Here is a 16,896-nt window from a genome sequence, read left to right on the forward strand (position 1 = left end):
CAGAGTGCTCTGCATTATCGACTGAGCACTCTACATTACCGACAGAGTGATCTGCATTATCGACTGAGCACTCAACATTACCGACAGAGCAATCTGCATTAACGACTGAGCACTCTGCATTATCGACTGAGTACTCAACATTGCCGACAGAGCAATCTGCATTAACCACAGAGTGCTCTGTATCATCGAACGATGACTCAACATTACCGACAGAGCAATCTGCATTAACGACAGAGCAATCTGCATTATCGACTGAGCACCCAACATTACCGACAGAGCAATCTGCATTATCGACTGAGAACTCTACATTACCGACAGAGTGCTCTGCATTATCGACTGAACACTCAACATTGCCGACAGAGCAATCTGCATTAACGACTGAGCACTCTACATTACCGACAGAATGCTCTGTATTATCCACCGAGCACTCCACATTACTGGCAGAGTAATCTGCATTACCGACAGAGCAATCTGCATTATCGACTTTTACCGACACAATTTTTGTGAAATAATCCGCCAGATGCTTTGCGGTCTTCGGTAGGTCTGAGTTAGTTCTGATAGGTTATCTTTCAGAACGTTATTTTTGGTAAAAAGACGGGTAAAAAATGACAAATCGCAAAAGTCTTGACAGCAGGATTACCGGGGGAATATGCTCTACAAGATGCAACAGGTTCCATTTTGATAGGTCAAGCCATATCGGCGTAATCGGTGAACAGACAATACAAAAAAAAAAGAAAATATACATGTCGAATTGAGTAACCTCCTCCTTTTCGAAGTCGGTTAAAAATCTGTGCTAAATTGGCTAGAAATTGTAATTCTACCACGAAATATTGAAAGGTTTGCTTGACGAATAACGAAAACAAGTTTAAGTTAAAATACACACGTAATCCCTATGAAGCCTATATCCTAACTCATACATACCCCTACTCACGAGTCCACTCATATATCCCCTCCTAAGCCTTATTTTCGTAAACTTTCCTTCTATCTCCATTTACAACAGAGAAGAATCCTAATCCCAACCACCTTGGCACTAGTGATCCAATCCCTCACCGACAACTCCGAAACCACCTCTCGGCGCATGATTCGTGCTCGTGCCACGAATCCCACCAATCATAAGGTCTGACGAATGCCCAGCAAGAAAAGTAAAAATCGCGAACGAGTATCGGAAAAGCCGTTAGTATTTTTCCTCGTTGAAAAGTTTTATGTAAATCTTAGCGGATCCGCCCGCGATTCAGCTCGCCGTGGGCCGCTCAACCGAATAACTTACTTTCGACGCCATCACCAGTTCTTAGAACGATAATGATCCATTAAGAAACTCGGAACTCGAGCATTCCAGTGAATACTACGGGTTACCTAGAGCGGTGCTTTCTCACAAGAAGAAGAAAAAAAAAAGGGGGAGGGCAAAAATGAGAAACGTTAATCGGGAGAACACGCCGCCGGAAATGGTGAAGTCTTTCGACTTTTCATCGAACTGGAAGGAGTCGTCTTTGTGCTTAACGGAGGGTGCCAGCATGCGGTAGTGAAGGGTGGGAGAGGGATGAAGTAGGGCGAACGAGACGAAGGGTTCGCTTCCCGATTCCAGATGAACGGATTTCGTTAAAAGCAGATTTACATTTCCTCGGCTCCGTGGAATATGTCTCTCTTTCTCTGCTTTTCTATTTCTCGCTTGGTCCCAACGACTACGTTCACCCTACTATACGCGCGCACGGATCTCGCGCGACTGAATTCTCGTTCCTTCCTTCTACTACCCTCCGACCGATGTCTGAAATTCCACGATGGATTCACGCATGATTTCTCGCAGGTGACTTCCCACATGAAATACCAGCCGCAGCAGTCTTCGCAGCAGAAGTGGAATCAGAACGATGCCGCGTCACCTGCCGACCAGCAAGACAACCTTCAGTGGATCGGGATCAGGCTGGACCTACAACCCGCCCATTTCTCGAACGGCCAGCTGAATCTGCGTTGCAACGCCCAGATACCAGGCATATATTCGGCGATAAGCGAGGTGCAGCTTGGGGCTGGTCTGCGTGAACCTATACCGGAGAGAGGTAACAGGAATTTTATGATGAATTTTAATCAGTCAGCTGTGATTGACGAGTATACTCGTCATGAAGAAAACGCAGTACTTTGTGTCATGACGAGTATACTCAAATTTTATGTATATACAATTTTGATATAATTATATAGTTATAGCATAACAAATTACGCAAGATCTTTGGACTCAGTTCGACGTCAGTCTTTGTCATCCTCCCATAATCTTGCTTCTCTTAGACAGTATTAGATGACGTCAGCTAGGTAGATTGTAGAGTCTATGTGACAGACTAATCACCTGGTCTTATCCCCACTCACTTCTCTATGCTCAGGCCACTACCTCAGGGACCCTATTAACCCTGTTGAGCTACAAACGTAAATTGATGTCGTTTAAAAAACCCTTAATGTATTATGTCCTTATTCTTACGATCTCATGTCAATCATTCTACAATTCATGTCACCCATATAATAATATGACTGTCAACGTGTTAATTACATTTATGGTGACTTTATCAATTTCGCTAATGGCATTTTATTAATCTAAATCAGAGTGACTTTTTAACCGTGTGTACTTCAAAAGACAACAACAGTCTTTTCTTAGATTCAAAGTCCTTTTTCAGATTCAAATCATTTCATAAAGTTATTTGAGAATTTCCAAGCCATAGCAGAGAACGTCAATGTATTTCTTAGGAATGGTGTTTGCGTTCACTTCGATTCCGCGGCACGTGTGAGCTTCTCGATGAATTTTTGCTGATATTGTCGAGTGCCGTTCTTTGTTTCGTTTGGACACGGTGGTTGGTGCACCTGCCTCTCGAAGAGCTTGCTTGCGGCTGGTTGGTGTACGCTGCGGGTAATAGTTGCATCCTCGGGCTACCTAGCCCGGGATTAGCCGGTCGGTCGTACAGGCTAATAAATTTCGAGAGTTAGGGCTCACCCACTCGAATTCGGAAAGGAAGCCTCCGGTGCACGCTGCGCTCACTTTCTGCACGCGACGTCGACGAGATTTAATTGACCAGTCACGGGTAGAGCCACGGCTTCTATTAACCACCCACAACCTCCACACTATCCCCATTCTTTCCACCCCCTTATGATACCCTTAACTTTTTCATGCACAGGGTGTCCCTAAGTCAAAGCATCCAACTGCGATAGAACGAATAAAAATAAATAAATGAAAATTTGAATTATATACAATAATTTTCTGTAAAATTCATATAAAGTTCATGTATAGTTAGTTCAAAAATGTTGAAAATAGTGCCCAATAAACTCTTATTATATTTGTTCCTAATGGATGCAGTTATTTTTTCATTTTTTTCCGCATAATTAAGTATCTTTTACTTTGCATTTCACTTGAAAATATTTCACCTTTTCTCATTATGTAAAGAACTTACATGTTGGAAGTATATAGTATATAGTCCCCTACCAAAAGGCATTCCTATCTTCTCTATTCCGCGGGTCTATCTTTTAGGAACGAGACACCATTCTTTAGCTGCTAAAGTTTAGCAGCACGACGTTGGTTACATGCCTTTCTCTCAAACTCTTACCTATCCTGAACGTTATAATTCGATCAAGAAGACACTTGGCTATTTTTTTTAGCGTTATCTAGATATCTACTGTGAATTTTACAAGTTGTTAATGAAATTTATTTTAATTAAACATAGGAATAATTATCAAATTTAATTTATCACTTTACGAGAACGAATGCTACTTTTCACAATACGAAAATCGTCGACGAATCGAGAATAACAGGCTACACATTGGATAATTAATAACATCCAAATAACCCCTATGCCTGCGTTGGGAAACTAGTGACCGGTACATAGAAGAATTTCGGGATTGTCGAATATTTGCATCGCCAGAGGCGTATGAATGCTTGAATTACTTTGATGCTGCGCGTATTAACGGTAAACCAATTTTCCTCCTGGATTATCCGCATTATTCGGATTGTCCTCTCAAACAGAAATAACTATATATAGGTATTTCCTAATTAAGTCTGTAACCGTGTCGTTGCTTCTCAGTCGAAATTAATATTCTGCGTTCATATAGAAATAGGTGTAGCACCAGGCAAGCAACAAGGAAGCTGTAAAAAGTAACGTTAATTATTGGACTGTAATCTCAATTTTCATTTAATAAGTTCCTGCTAAAAAATTCACACGATGATAGGAAGAATACGTATATAATATTATATGTAAAAGGACTTGTACCGCAGAGAACTAAATCGAAAAATTCATACATATCTAAATTAAAAATATTATTTATTATAATAGTCGCATAGAATTAGATTTATTTTTTACCGGAACTCAATTTTTATTCTCAGCAGCTTCCTCAGATCTAAAAGCAAAATTCTCTTCGCGATCGAAACAATCAGTTTCCTCCTATGTAAGTGAGAAATGATATCAATCCTCGTACAAAGGGTAATGAATTATATTGTATCGCAGAGTACTTTCAGCGAAGCGAGCCACGAATAAGAACCGTAAAATTTCATCTAGTTTTTATCGACGAGGCACGTGGCGCGATTAAATTGAATTCTAGCGCGTTCAAAGTAGAATATGATGGATGGCGCCTAACCAACAGCTCTCTCGTCGCTTTAAAACGCGAAGAATTCACTATCTCCTCGTGGAAAAATAATTTCGCGTTACTCGGAAATTAATGTCGTGAAATCAATTTACTATATTATCTAATACGAAATTTTCAAAGCTGGTACCTGAAATCAGTGTAATATATCATTTCACGCGAAATTCTCGTAATTAAAATAGATCAGAATAATTATTGTTAAATATATTTAGTGTATAAATCCTTCTGAGCCATGTAAATACATTGAGGTATTAATGTTAATATATGAAACTAATTAGTAAGATTTTTAACGCATTTTACTTGTCTAGTAAATAACTTTGTTAAATTATTTCAAAGCTCTAAAGCTGATCTGGGAGATTTTTAACGCATTTTACTTGTTTAGTAAATAACTCTGTTAAATTAGTTCAAAGCTCTAAAGCTGATTTGGGATATCTATTGGAACAGTTCACCTTCATTGGAAACAAAATTACGTTCGAATTTTGGAAGTAACCAGATTAGGTCTGATGTGAATTTAGGTTGAATCGAGTTTCGATTCTTCATCAGTGAGCTGAATAGTTTTCTCCGAAATCCCAAATTGCTGGATATCATACTACATGCGCTGCTTTAATCCATTGACTGGCAACAGAACACAATCGTGTTGTTTCGGGATAGACAATCAGCTATGCAGCGGTAAACCAGAGTTATTTGGGATAGGCAATCAACTATGCAGTGGTAAACCGAGATATCCCACGTGATACGAAGGGAAAGTACGTATGTGGGTCAATAGTAGTAGGATACCGCGTTATTGTGACCGGTGTAGTAGGGAAAATCTGGAACTACTTGTGCACAAACATGGCCGAACATTTTAACGGAGTTATGATGCCTGAAAATATAGCTGGCCCGAGAGTGTTTTCTTGACACGTTCCAACTGTAGCCAACAATGTCGAATAATAGTGTTATTATTAACGTTGTCATTCAGATCATGATCAAACTTGTAATAGGTTTCAATTAAAAAAAAAGGAGGTTATAATAATCAAAAGAGAACAATCTTTCTGGTAATGCTGAAAGCCAGTCCAGAAACTTCCTCAAAATATGATTTGATTGTTATTGACTGTACCAAATTATGTTAATTAACCAGACTTTGCTTATTTCCTGAACAGATAGAAATTCAAAAATAGTACAAACGTATGCTTTAAAATTACGACGTACCCTATACAATCAAAGTAACGCAAGCCAGAGTTAGTTTCATCTACCGAAATACATTTCTAAATAAAATTTGCTACAAATTGTCAATCTAAATTCGCTGAGAAGAAAGGATTACCAGGATCGAGAACTAAAAATGCGACGTTGGTTTCGCGTCATCAGAAATTCGACGGAATCGAAATTAGATTACCGTGCGGAGAAACGAAGTCATCTTCTTGGAACGAGACGATCCACCATATTAAACGAGAGCGGCGTTCCTTCGTTCGAGGTTGGCTTTCCCTCTGCAAAAATTCGAGCGTGCACGCAGAGAAGTTCATCGACGTGCAACAGAGGGATTCTCTTCGAGGTTCTGCATCTTCTTTTCCGATAGAATCAGAGGGGGTACGTTAGGATTCGGTCTCGTTGAGAAACTTGCTCAGTGGAAAGATGTCGACTGTAGGGTTCTCGGCGCCGCGCCGTTCCGAAACTTCGGCTCTCCGTCTGGCCCGCTTCTCTCTTGACCCCTTTAAAACCTCATCCCTCTCACCCTTCGTCTTACTTTCTGTCCTTCTCTACCTCCCTCCAACCCCCCCGTCAGAGCCTTCATTCCACAGGCTTCGCGAATCTTTTCCGGAATCCCTGGACGCTGATCTCACGTGTGTAACGACGAGCTAAAAGGGAAGGGAAGCGTTTGAACGTCCTCAAATCTCCTTCTATGGGCCTTCAGGTTCGCACGGTAAATCGTTAATGGTTTCCAGATCGATCCGATCGCGTGTAAATGTGTGCTACTTTGCCGCGAGACTCGCTTTCTGAATATCGGGACGTGACTATTGAGATTGAAGAAGAAAATTAAGTGGATGTCTGTAGAAGTTTCTTCCTTGGGGCTTGAGGAGCAAAAACTTTTGCTGGAGAAATTTTCTTTGAAATGTCTTATTATCTTTAAGTTACCTTTAGGATTGTGTACTTTATTCAGCTTTGCAGGTTTTTTATTCCCTTTAGTTCATAGTCTAGCTGTGCCCCGCGGTTTCACCCGTATGGAATACTATTTATTTTATGTCGTTCGCATTTGACCGCGTGTTCGTTCGTGAATCAGTTGGTGACTGTCTTTTGTTTTCCGTAACTCAAATGTTTCAACCGCTGGAATACTAATGTCGCAACCCCTTTTTACCCCCTTAGGTGTTGAATTTCGAAATATCCTTTCTTATTCCTTGTATACATCATAAAGGAAACCTCTGTGCAAAAATTTCAGCTTTCTACATAATTTAATCCTAATATATTCCACTGTCTATAATACTTGCGTTTAAAAATCTTTTCAAGCCTACTATGCATTAATCTTAAATTTCAAACTTCAAATATCGCCTAATTTTTACTATGACAAACTATTTAAACCCATCGAAGTGGGAGCTTCCTGTTCTTAAACCGGATCTAGGACCATTTGCGCAGAGTTTTGTCAAAATCGACAGTTCACGAACAAATAGGGATGGTTTGATGCACTTCGGGTGCATCCAGCGTCGTCGAGCCATTCTCGGAACGGCGTCGCTATCGGACCTTCGGCATACCTATTATTCGCTCTGCTCACGTGTTAACTACTCCGTGAAGGAAGCCCACGGGGTCAGACACTCTCGGCTAGACGACCAACGGCGTCGAAAACGATGACATCGACCACATCCCTTATCGGGTGCATGGTTTCGCGCAGTGGAACATCAGCTATCCACGTAGGACCACGCGCAACCAGATAGGGAAATATCTCGAGCTGTATAGCTCGTGGGGACGCGTCTCAATGTTCGTAGTGGGTGCACTTACACGCTGGCTGAGAACGCTATCCCGTGATTGATCGGCGACGCTTAGCGTCGTGATTATCGGAAGTGTCTCCGCGTCGATTATTTTGACCGATGACTACGGCGATATCCGAGGAATCACTTCTGCGGTTCGTTCGAGCGTGAAGGAATCTTCGGCGCCGGTCAAGCTGGAGGAAAATGTATTTAGGAATTTTTGTCGCTTAACCCGTATCGTACAAGAAATTGAGGTATTTCTCTCGGGCGAGGTCGGTCCTGTTTCGGCCGGACGTTTTCGTGATAAATTGCCTGGGTTGCTGGGAGAAAATGTATTAATTCGAGAGGTTAGGTGCATTCATGTATGATTTGGAAGATTATGGAACTATTGAACATCGAAATTTCTGTGGAATTGTATTTATAAGATGGTCCACTGAATAAGTCTTTTTCTCTCTCAGGTAATACCTATGTCAATAGATTTATTTTTCTCCGAAACATAAGATACTTCATTGATGATGATTCGAAATGAGTAAATGATTTTGAATAAATTACAACGAACGATATACAAATTGCATGTGTATATGTCGCCAACGTAGAAGTCCTCTGTTCTCTTTAACTTTAGAGTGTCGTTCAAAGAGTTCGAAACCTTTAGTTTAAACGCAGGCACACACGAAACCTATCGAAAACGAAAATTGCAATGCGAAATAAGATAATGGGTGTTTGGGTCTGCATCATACCGCAGTGGCGTGTAAAAATGCAAGTTTGGTCCATTCCGAGAATCTCGTTTCAGCTTTAATCCTGTGTAATTCACGAAGTTATGCATTCAACGTCGTCGACTAACGCTGCCTTTTTCGTAACTTTCGCAATTCGGAAAATTTCGAGTCCCCTGAAGGGCACCGCGCACACACGCGAACGCGACAATAACAACGTCTTTTACCCCATATTCCAAGTAAATCGTTTCTGTGAAAGTTTCGAGGACTCGTGTCACGAACTTTAGAATGTTAGCTCATGAAGTTGTCTGGAGAGTTTTTATATCAAGAACTCTCCAGATTTCCCTGCAGCTTAAGCCTCATGGACTCCTTGGTACGTACAGTCACTTGAATTTCACTGAGAAGCTCTTACTGGAAACCCATAGACAGACGTTACATGCTGTTCCAACGTGTACATCGTGGTTTCAACCATTACGAGAATTTTCTCAGCTTGTCTTCGCTTTTTTTCCCTATGCGAAACCTGTTTAAATGTTTAAATGTGTAGCTTTCTTGTTAGTGAAAAGTGTTCATATTTTATCAGTATATATCTGAACATATGGACTTATGGATATAAATTAATAAGCTCTCATTTATTCAATCCCAGAGCAAAACACTTAAATTTCTGTTCTCGAAAAATATTCAGGATAAAAACGAGAGAAATTTGTCTGTGTTGCCTTTGTTGAATTACCAAGATTCAATGGATAATTATTTTTTAATAACGGCATGCAATATTAAATATAAATTTAAAACCATGCAGTCGCTACTAAATATAATTTATTTATTCGTATTTCAAAATAGAATCAATCCTTGTTATTTTTAATTTCCTTTGTATCGTAGTATCAAAGCACTGTTATGACTATCAATTTATTCATAGATAACTTAAATTTCTATGTTTCTTCTATCGTGTTGCAATTTTCCAAACGAATATCAACAGCTTCAAGCCAGTATTTATGAGAGTACGAATACGTTTGAGACTTACTCCACGTAAAACGGACTCGAATAGTTTCCTGTATTTCACGAGCAACGTTGCCTAAAGAGGAAGTTTAATTAATTGTGACGATGCGACGACGAAATCGTTCGCGAACAAGTATCAATTTAAAGGAAATACATTCGCTTTCAAGCGCGTGCATTCACGTTTCCCCGATGCCGATCCGATAAAAAGATGTCTAGAAACGAACTCGACGATTGATACGTCGAAAAAGAGTGCGGTTCTCTACTAATTCGAGACCTGGCGTGCTCGTTTCTTTTGGTCCCTTTTCCATCAAACACCTGGCACAGACGTTACAGGAATTCGTTTGGTTCCCGAGTTCGTAGTAATTTCATTTCGTTCGCACCAGGTCTTTTGCAGGCTGCTACCCGGTCCCGTTGATTCGTACGTATTACTCCCTGGCCCGTGGTCGAAAGAATTGTTTTTACGGAATTGACTTTTCCCTCGGCTGAAGGAACAAAGCACGAAGAAGGAAAATCTATCGGGACTCCCGTTTAATGCTGTCCCTTGCGAGACTTTCTGCATCCGCTGGGAAATTTTATTACGCGTTTCGATATTCTGGTTTAATATCATTACGGGAACGGATGGAAGGAAAACTGAGTTGGTGGAAGTGACGTTGGAAGTCAGAGACGTTGTGATTTTTCTTGGAGCAAGTTGTGGCATTATAATTGATACAGTTTGAATTATAGTAGAACGATGTGTGCATTGTGTAACCGTCGATGAGGACGAGGCGCCATCTTGAATGGTTAAGCAGTACGTCGTCATACAACTATTGTTGTAATTTGACGTATTGTATACTATAAATTATGCTTATCAAGATTCAAAGACATAATAATATTTTCTACGATAATTTGTGCTACTTTGGTTGTCACTGTTTAAATAATAATTGAAGAAGGCGTGATGTTGACGTGTAACATATGGTATGACGCGGCCATCTTGGATTTCATGTGCTGTCAAGTCACAAACAGAAGTGTCTACGTGAAAGTATTTCTTCTTACAATGGAATGAACTTCTTCAGTCTATAGTAATCAAACAGAATTAAGAATATAAACAGGAGAAAATACATCTTGTAAAATAAACATACGTATTAAATTGTAACGATAACATTTCCGACAACATTAATGCAAGTATAATTAACATACGAGCTTACATTCGCTTACATAAGGATATTCGCTTCTCTATCCCAGCATATTGGCAGATTGTAAGCATATATTTCTTCCGAAAACGTATGGCTGGTATCGAAAACGATCTCGCTGAAACTCCTGGTTCGAAACATGTATACGTATCGACGAGTTTATGTTTGCGTATCTACGAGAATGGATTAGGTACCGTAACTTTGAAACGTCATCTGGCTGTGTATCTGAACATGATGACACTTTAAGCCTCTTTCCTCTGCATCGATTGCAGCGTCTGCTGACGTTACCACCGTGCCAGATATTTGATTTTCGCATGCATCGCAGTTGCGGTCGATAACACACGTCGTGTTCCATCGGGATTAAAATTCACCAGTTATCGTTGTTACACGTATCGATCACCGCTGATGCCTATTCATCAGATTTCAAATCTGTCCAGCAGGCAAGCATTATTTTCGTATTACCGTGGGGCTCACGATTCTGACTGAGAGAAAGCGCATCGCGAATCCTGTTGAGCACATCACTGTAATCGAGAAGCCACGCGTCAACGTAAATTTATCTGACTATTACGTTCTATTTGTCGCGTTCCGGCTGAAGAAAAATACCTGAGATCGTAGATCGATCGATCGATGGAAAAAACTTCCTAATCCAAGCTCCTGTTGATATCTAAAAGGCTTCAACTTTACCTATCTTCCGCGTCTCAAATCCGTTCCAGGCCGTCCTGTCCTCCCAGATATCCTGTATAATACCAAGCTTTGGCGATACTGATATAACGATCGCTAACCCGAGAACAAGACAACATAATAACACTGTACGTGTCGTGTGTGTGTGTTACAGTGACCTTCGAGAACGGAAGCGAGGCTTCGACGGCCGCATGTTTGACGATGCTGATGCTGTGTATGCTCCAGCTGCTTTTGAGATAGTCATGTCACGCCTGAGGCCACGGAAAGGGAGCTCATGGGCGTCGCACGATAAACAGCGCACTAGTCAAAAGGAGAAGCAGAAGAAGGGGCGAAGGGGGGCGGCAGTTGAAGGGTCGATCGATCCGCCGGCGGGAAAACCAATAACACTATCGTTGAATCGGCATTCGAATAATTACGTGTTTCTTAGCGTACTACCGAGTTCAGTTTGTTCGAGGAACGATCGCGAACGCCCTGCTGATTATCATCCCCAAGTGTCGTCCTCGATCGCGAACGTCCGTCGCGATCGAGGACACGATTCGAATACGGTCGAAAGTTTTACCGAATAATTGGCAAATAACTGCGAGAAAAACGAGGACGCTTCGTCTAGTTGAAACGAACACGTTTCGAGGCACGCGCAGAGGCGCAGGAGTCGCGTACGATCGTTGCGCGACAATGCTCAAGCGATTTCGCGTTTGGTAAGTAACGAGCGAGCGGCTGATCGTTTGAGGACAGGTCGACGAACCGGTCTTTGAAGTCGCGTCTACGTGTAACGCCGCTCGCATACATTTCCACCTGAAAGGATCGCCGTTCCCTGCCACGTTATTCTCTTCCGATCCCATCGACGAACACCGGTGAAAGAACGTAGCCAGAGCGACACAGAGAACCAGTCAAGGAACACCGAGTCCCGAACGAACGGGGAACTCCACTTCAGCACGCGTACAAGGTTCTCGTCCTTCGACGCGAGGGCGCCTATCGAATGTCCTGTCGCCTGCTCCCGGGGAAGAGGACGTGCGTGCCGTTGGCGCCGCTCTACATCCGCTCCAGCCATTGTTCGGCTGGCCAAGTGAAGAGCCTGAGGGGAGGACCGATCGTGCGATTTTTACGCGAAAGGAGTTAGTCGAGAGAGGCGCGCCCGGGATTTCAAACTTTTCCTTTCCCTCTTCTTGCGTCCTGCGTAGCCGTGGAAATGCTATCGTTTCGTTGCAACGGCGTTACTTCTGCGAGAGGTGGTACATCCTCGGTGGAGGTATTCGCGAGGGTAGTTACTAGAGGTCACGGGCTCGAATTTGTGTTAGAGTATCCGTGCTTTAAATACACGGGTAATTGTGGAGTTTGTTATTCGTGTAGGCACTGGGGGTCTCTGTCACAGGTGTAATTACATTGATTTTTTGGATTGAGGGGGCACTGTGAATAATTAGAAGGTCTTTCTCTATTAACACGTTGATCACCACGTCACCTATATATGGGTGGCAGTACTTTTCACTGAAACATGAACAAAAATAATTCTGAAAATTTTGATGAAGTTACAGAAATAAATGCCACGATAAATGTTTGATTATGTAGTTTCCAATAGTCTGTGAACAAAATTTTTATCACAGTAGAAATTTTCAAGAATATTTTTCTGACAGTGAACGTGTTAATCCTTTGACTGCGAAGGGCGTAATTACGGACTGAACGTGTATCCGTATTTTAAGTCACGTCAGTTTTAGTACCTGGATACTAAAAATGATACACAGATACATGTTATTAAATACATAGGTGTTGGTATAATAAAAATTACAGAAATGAAAATGCGAGATTGTATTTAAATGCACGTGAAATAAAGACCTCTAGTAAATATTCGTCCGTCGCAATCATCGAGGATGATTGTTCGGCAAACGTGTAATAATCGATGGTAGTTTGGTAAACGAGAATGGCTAGTTTTAACGTGACTAATTTTTACGAGCGATTCACCTAATCTTGTTATCCTGATATGTAATTAAGATGTGTGTTCTGTTTCAGAATTAAAGCGAAAGTTTTGAGAAACCCTCTGGGCTTAAATTTGAACAATTTCTCAATCTTTTTGTGAATTTTGGACAGCCATTTTTTTCATCACCTTCCAACTGCCAGAATGCTCGTATGCTTTCCAAAAATGTTATACGATTTTGCATATTTTGTGCAATCCCTGCAGAAAATAAGTATTTTATTTCAACCCTCTATAACTCAAATTATTGTTGGCTTCTGAACAAAAATTGTGATAAACATTCATAATAAAATATGAATTGGAAGGTAACTGTATTAATTAAAAAGAATTTTCCAAATGTATACCTTTCAAACTCTAACACATAGTTATAAACAGATTTATTCCCTGCTGACTGTTACGATAGTACAGTATTAAAATTATGAAAACAAACACTGAAAATATAAATACATAGACACGCAGGAATCACACAATGGTTATGGAGGGTTAAATCTATGTAATACTCAAGATGTTGAATAGTAAACGTTAGGTAATCACCCCCACAATGTTAAACGTAAGGGTAGAAATCGAGGCGAGTGTACGATTTTAGTTCATAACACGAAGACATGTAATAGAACGTTACGAATCGTTGCCTGACATGCATCGAGAAACAATGCTTGAAAAGTATTTTTCCGGAGACGAGATATTTTCTTATATTTCTCCCCAAAGACGTGTTTTCGCGAATATTTTCATGCTCGCCGGCGTATGAATTGTATCAACAATCAAGTTTCTCGTTCGCTCAAACGTTTTACAGAATACGAAAGTTTGCAGTAAATATACCTGGTTTGGAAGGATGTGAGATCGAAGCATCGATGGAGGGAAGAGGAAACTCGAGGGCTGAGACAGAGGTGGAGATACAACATTTTTCGTTTCCTTTCTGTCCTACCCCTCTTTCTCCTTTTATTAGAGGAACTGTAAAACCGCTGAAGGATACCCCGTGCGTCAATAAACCAGCCACGTGCCCCGTGTTTCTCTGACTTGGATAGAGAAATAGTTCCGTATTATTCCGTTGCGGTAGTTCGGTTCAAGTTTTTGCTCTCGGCACATGCGACTGGACAATACTTGGCGAACTCGCGACCATTCACGGGGCAGCGTCGACGTAAAAGGGAAACTGGGCGAGTTTTATCCTCCGTGCAGGTATATCGACGGAAATTAAACTTACAAGTTACGTCGGGTCCGACAAGACGAGCAAACGTCGAGGATGTAAAGGACAATTTTCGAGAATGGCCCTTTCTCGTTCCCGTCTGGGAACAAAACTTTTTATGTACCACACGCACCCGTACGTTCCAAGAAATCAGGAAACAGGAGTGATTTAATGAAATTTAATTGCCCCAGATTTTCTTCTGAGCTTTGTTTGTCTCTGTAACCTCACTCATGATGATTATCTGGTAAAAATAATGTACTGATTGTTCATTTATGGTAGTGTTAACAAATTCAATTATCATTAATGTAAAGCAAACATGAATAATAATAGACTAATTGTTTGTTGGTAATATGTACTATTGTACGGAGAAGGACGTTAATCTTGAGATGACTTCTGTTGGGTTGAGTATGAATTTGTAGCATTTTTGAAAGATACCTAATGCTATTTGTGATAAAATATATTGGTATAATGCAAGATATGATACACAATAATATAATTCATATAATAAAGGTAAACAAGCTAAATAATGTTGCACAAGCCACGAACAGAATAGAAAATTGTTTCTATTTTATATTTGAAATTTGTTTTTATATCAATCACTTCAAAATAGTATTTACTCTAAATACTAATTCCGTGTTATAATATTTATATTTTTTTGTCTAATGTGTATACCGTTTACTTATAATTAAACTAATCGGAACATTTAAGAAAGCAAAGTAAGCTTTAAATAATCTAGGAGTAAGTCAGTTGAGACTCAAGAAGTCCTCCCAGGGTTACCATAAAATATACAATAACACACAATAATGAAATGCATATAATACAATACAAGAATACATTATAACATGACAAATATATTGCCACAATAATATCACTGGTTAGTGGAATCTATGAGACAAAAACAAACTATATTTAGCAAGCTTTTGAATATCTGGTTATAGCGTTGTTAGGGATAAGAGAGAGAGTTGCAAATATTTTATTGTTAATATTTATATAATATATAAATATTTATATAAGCTAATTTATATAATATATAAATATTAACATTCTACATGTATTAATTTAAAAAAATACGTATTCTAGTATAATTTAATCGTTCACAAGCTATTATGAATCCTCCTGATTCTTTAAACTATACAGATGCATGGTACGTACATATTTTTATTTCCCGTCGATCATCAGAAACGACCATTTTCCAACATTTTCCTTTCCAGCTTTATAGAAATCGCAAACCAGCGACCGACGAAGCTTTCGCGAAATCGATGGGCGAGAGTACGTTAATGTCCTCGAGGGATGCTTCTGTTCTTTTTTGTACACAGAAGCTTGCTGAAACATTTTTGCGCGATTTTACGTGTCATACAGAGTGATACAACGACGAGAGCAAACTCCGTAGCGAATCGTACAACGAAAAGAGGAGAAAATAAGATAAACATTTATTCACTCGTTTCGTCCGGGAGAAGAGAGTGGTTTCAGTTGGAACGAGTTTGGAAATAAAATTCATCAGATAAACGCTCTTTTTTTTATATTAACGCATCGCGCTGTGCTCGCGACGAACCGACGTTTCGTGTGCTCTGTTCGTGTGTTCTTATTTGCACTATTGTATCTTTCATCTACCGCTGTATCGTCGAGTTTCGTAGAGATTACAAATGCACATCATCGTCCAGGGATTCGAACGTGTCCTAACGTGGCGTGCGTGTAGATATTTTCCCGCCGGGATAAAAAAAGAAAGCAAGAAAAGAAAAATGAAACGGAGGAACGAATTTCCGTAAGCCTCGACGTAGGTTTCGAGAAAAAGTAATTTCGAACGCGAGACTACTTTAGGTTTACCGGAACACGGACGAGAATAGTTCCAAGTAAATAGAGCATCAAAATACGTTCAGAAAAAAATCATTATTTATTCCAGCTTGTTGAGAACATCGTATTGTTGTGGATAAAATTATCTACTGGAATTCAATTAACGATTAACACGTCATCCAGATGCCAAAGTAGTTCGTTACACTTTGATTGTTCGAAAAAATCGTACTTAATTACCAAAGATTCGATTCGTTGTCGTTCGAAATTGAAGTGAAGAATTCGAAGAACGTATTTCGAGTGAAAGTATAGTTCTTCGAAGCCGTATACGGTAAATTTTCCACCGATTAATGTTAATCCATTGGCATCGATGGCTGTCGAAAACACGGCCAGAAAATCCGTCGTCTGTCAAACGGTCGCAATATTATATTATTAATTCTTAGAATTATTTTTACCTCGTTGTTAAGAAATGACAGCATGTATTATATATCGTTTTGTAAGTAATCAACCCTGTGTGCATAATTGATCACTTTTGTTGGAAATAAATTAGTGTAATTTATAATATGTTTTGGATATTAATATAGCCCGTTCATTGCTTATGCTATTAGAAAATTTTAGACGAAAGTTCGAACGATACTCTGTGTACATCTATGCTCCTGGCTTGTATAAAACATGTGAAGTCAAGGTGTTAACTTCTTTTTGTTTCAAGAATACAATTTTCAGGAAACAATGTTTATCAATCTATTTCAACTTTTACTATGTGATATAATATGAATGTTATAAAGGAAAACAAAGTAGGAGGAAACAATATAAAACAAGTCCATATTATATAGAATTTTCCCTTCTCAAAGAATTAAAAATAATTTAAAATAACGTG

The 16,896-nt window shown here is 39.9% G+C and overlaps 1 protein-coding gene across 2 annotated transcripts in view; it reads left to right on the plus strand.

Moving 5' to 3' along the window:
- Nucleotides 1-16,583, plus strand: part of LOC128873376 (uncharacterized) — a 172,539-nt gene extending 155,956 nt beyond the window's left edge. For both annotated transcript variants that reach the window (XM_054116927.1, XM_054116928.1), the window contains exons 5-6: nucleotides 1,802-2,048; nucleotides 11,243-16,583. In XM_054116927.1, coding sequence (XP_053972902.1) covers nucleotides 1,802-2,048; nucleotides 11,243-11,328 — 333 coding nt within the window. In that variant the 3' untranslated portion in view covers nucleotides 11,329-16,583. The remainder of the gene's footprint in view (nucleotides 1-1,801; nucleotides 2,049-11,242) is intronic.
- Nucleotides 16,584-16,896: the final 313 nt, after the last annotated feature.

The sequence above is a fragment of the Hylaeus volcanicus genome, chromosome 3 (assembly GCF_026283585.1).
Source record: "Hylaeus volcanicus isolate JK05 chromosome 3, UHH_iyHylVolc1.0_haploid, whole genome shotgun sequence".
Lineage (NCBI taxonomy): Eukaryota > Metazoa > Arthropoda > Insecta > Hymenoptera > Colletidae > Hylaeus > Hylaeus volcanicus.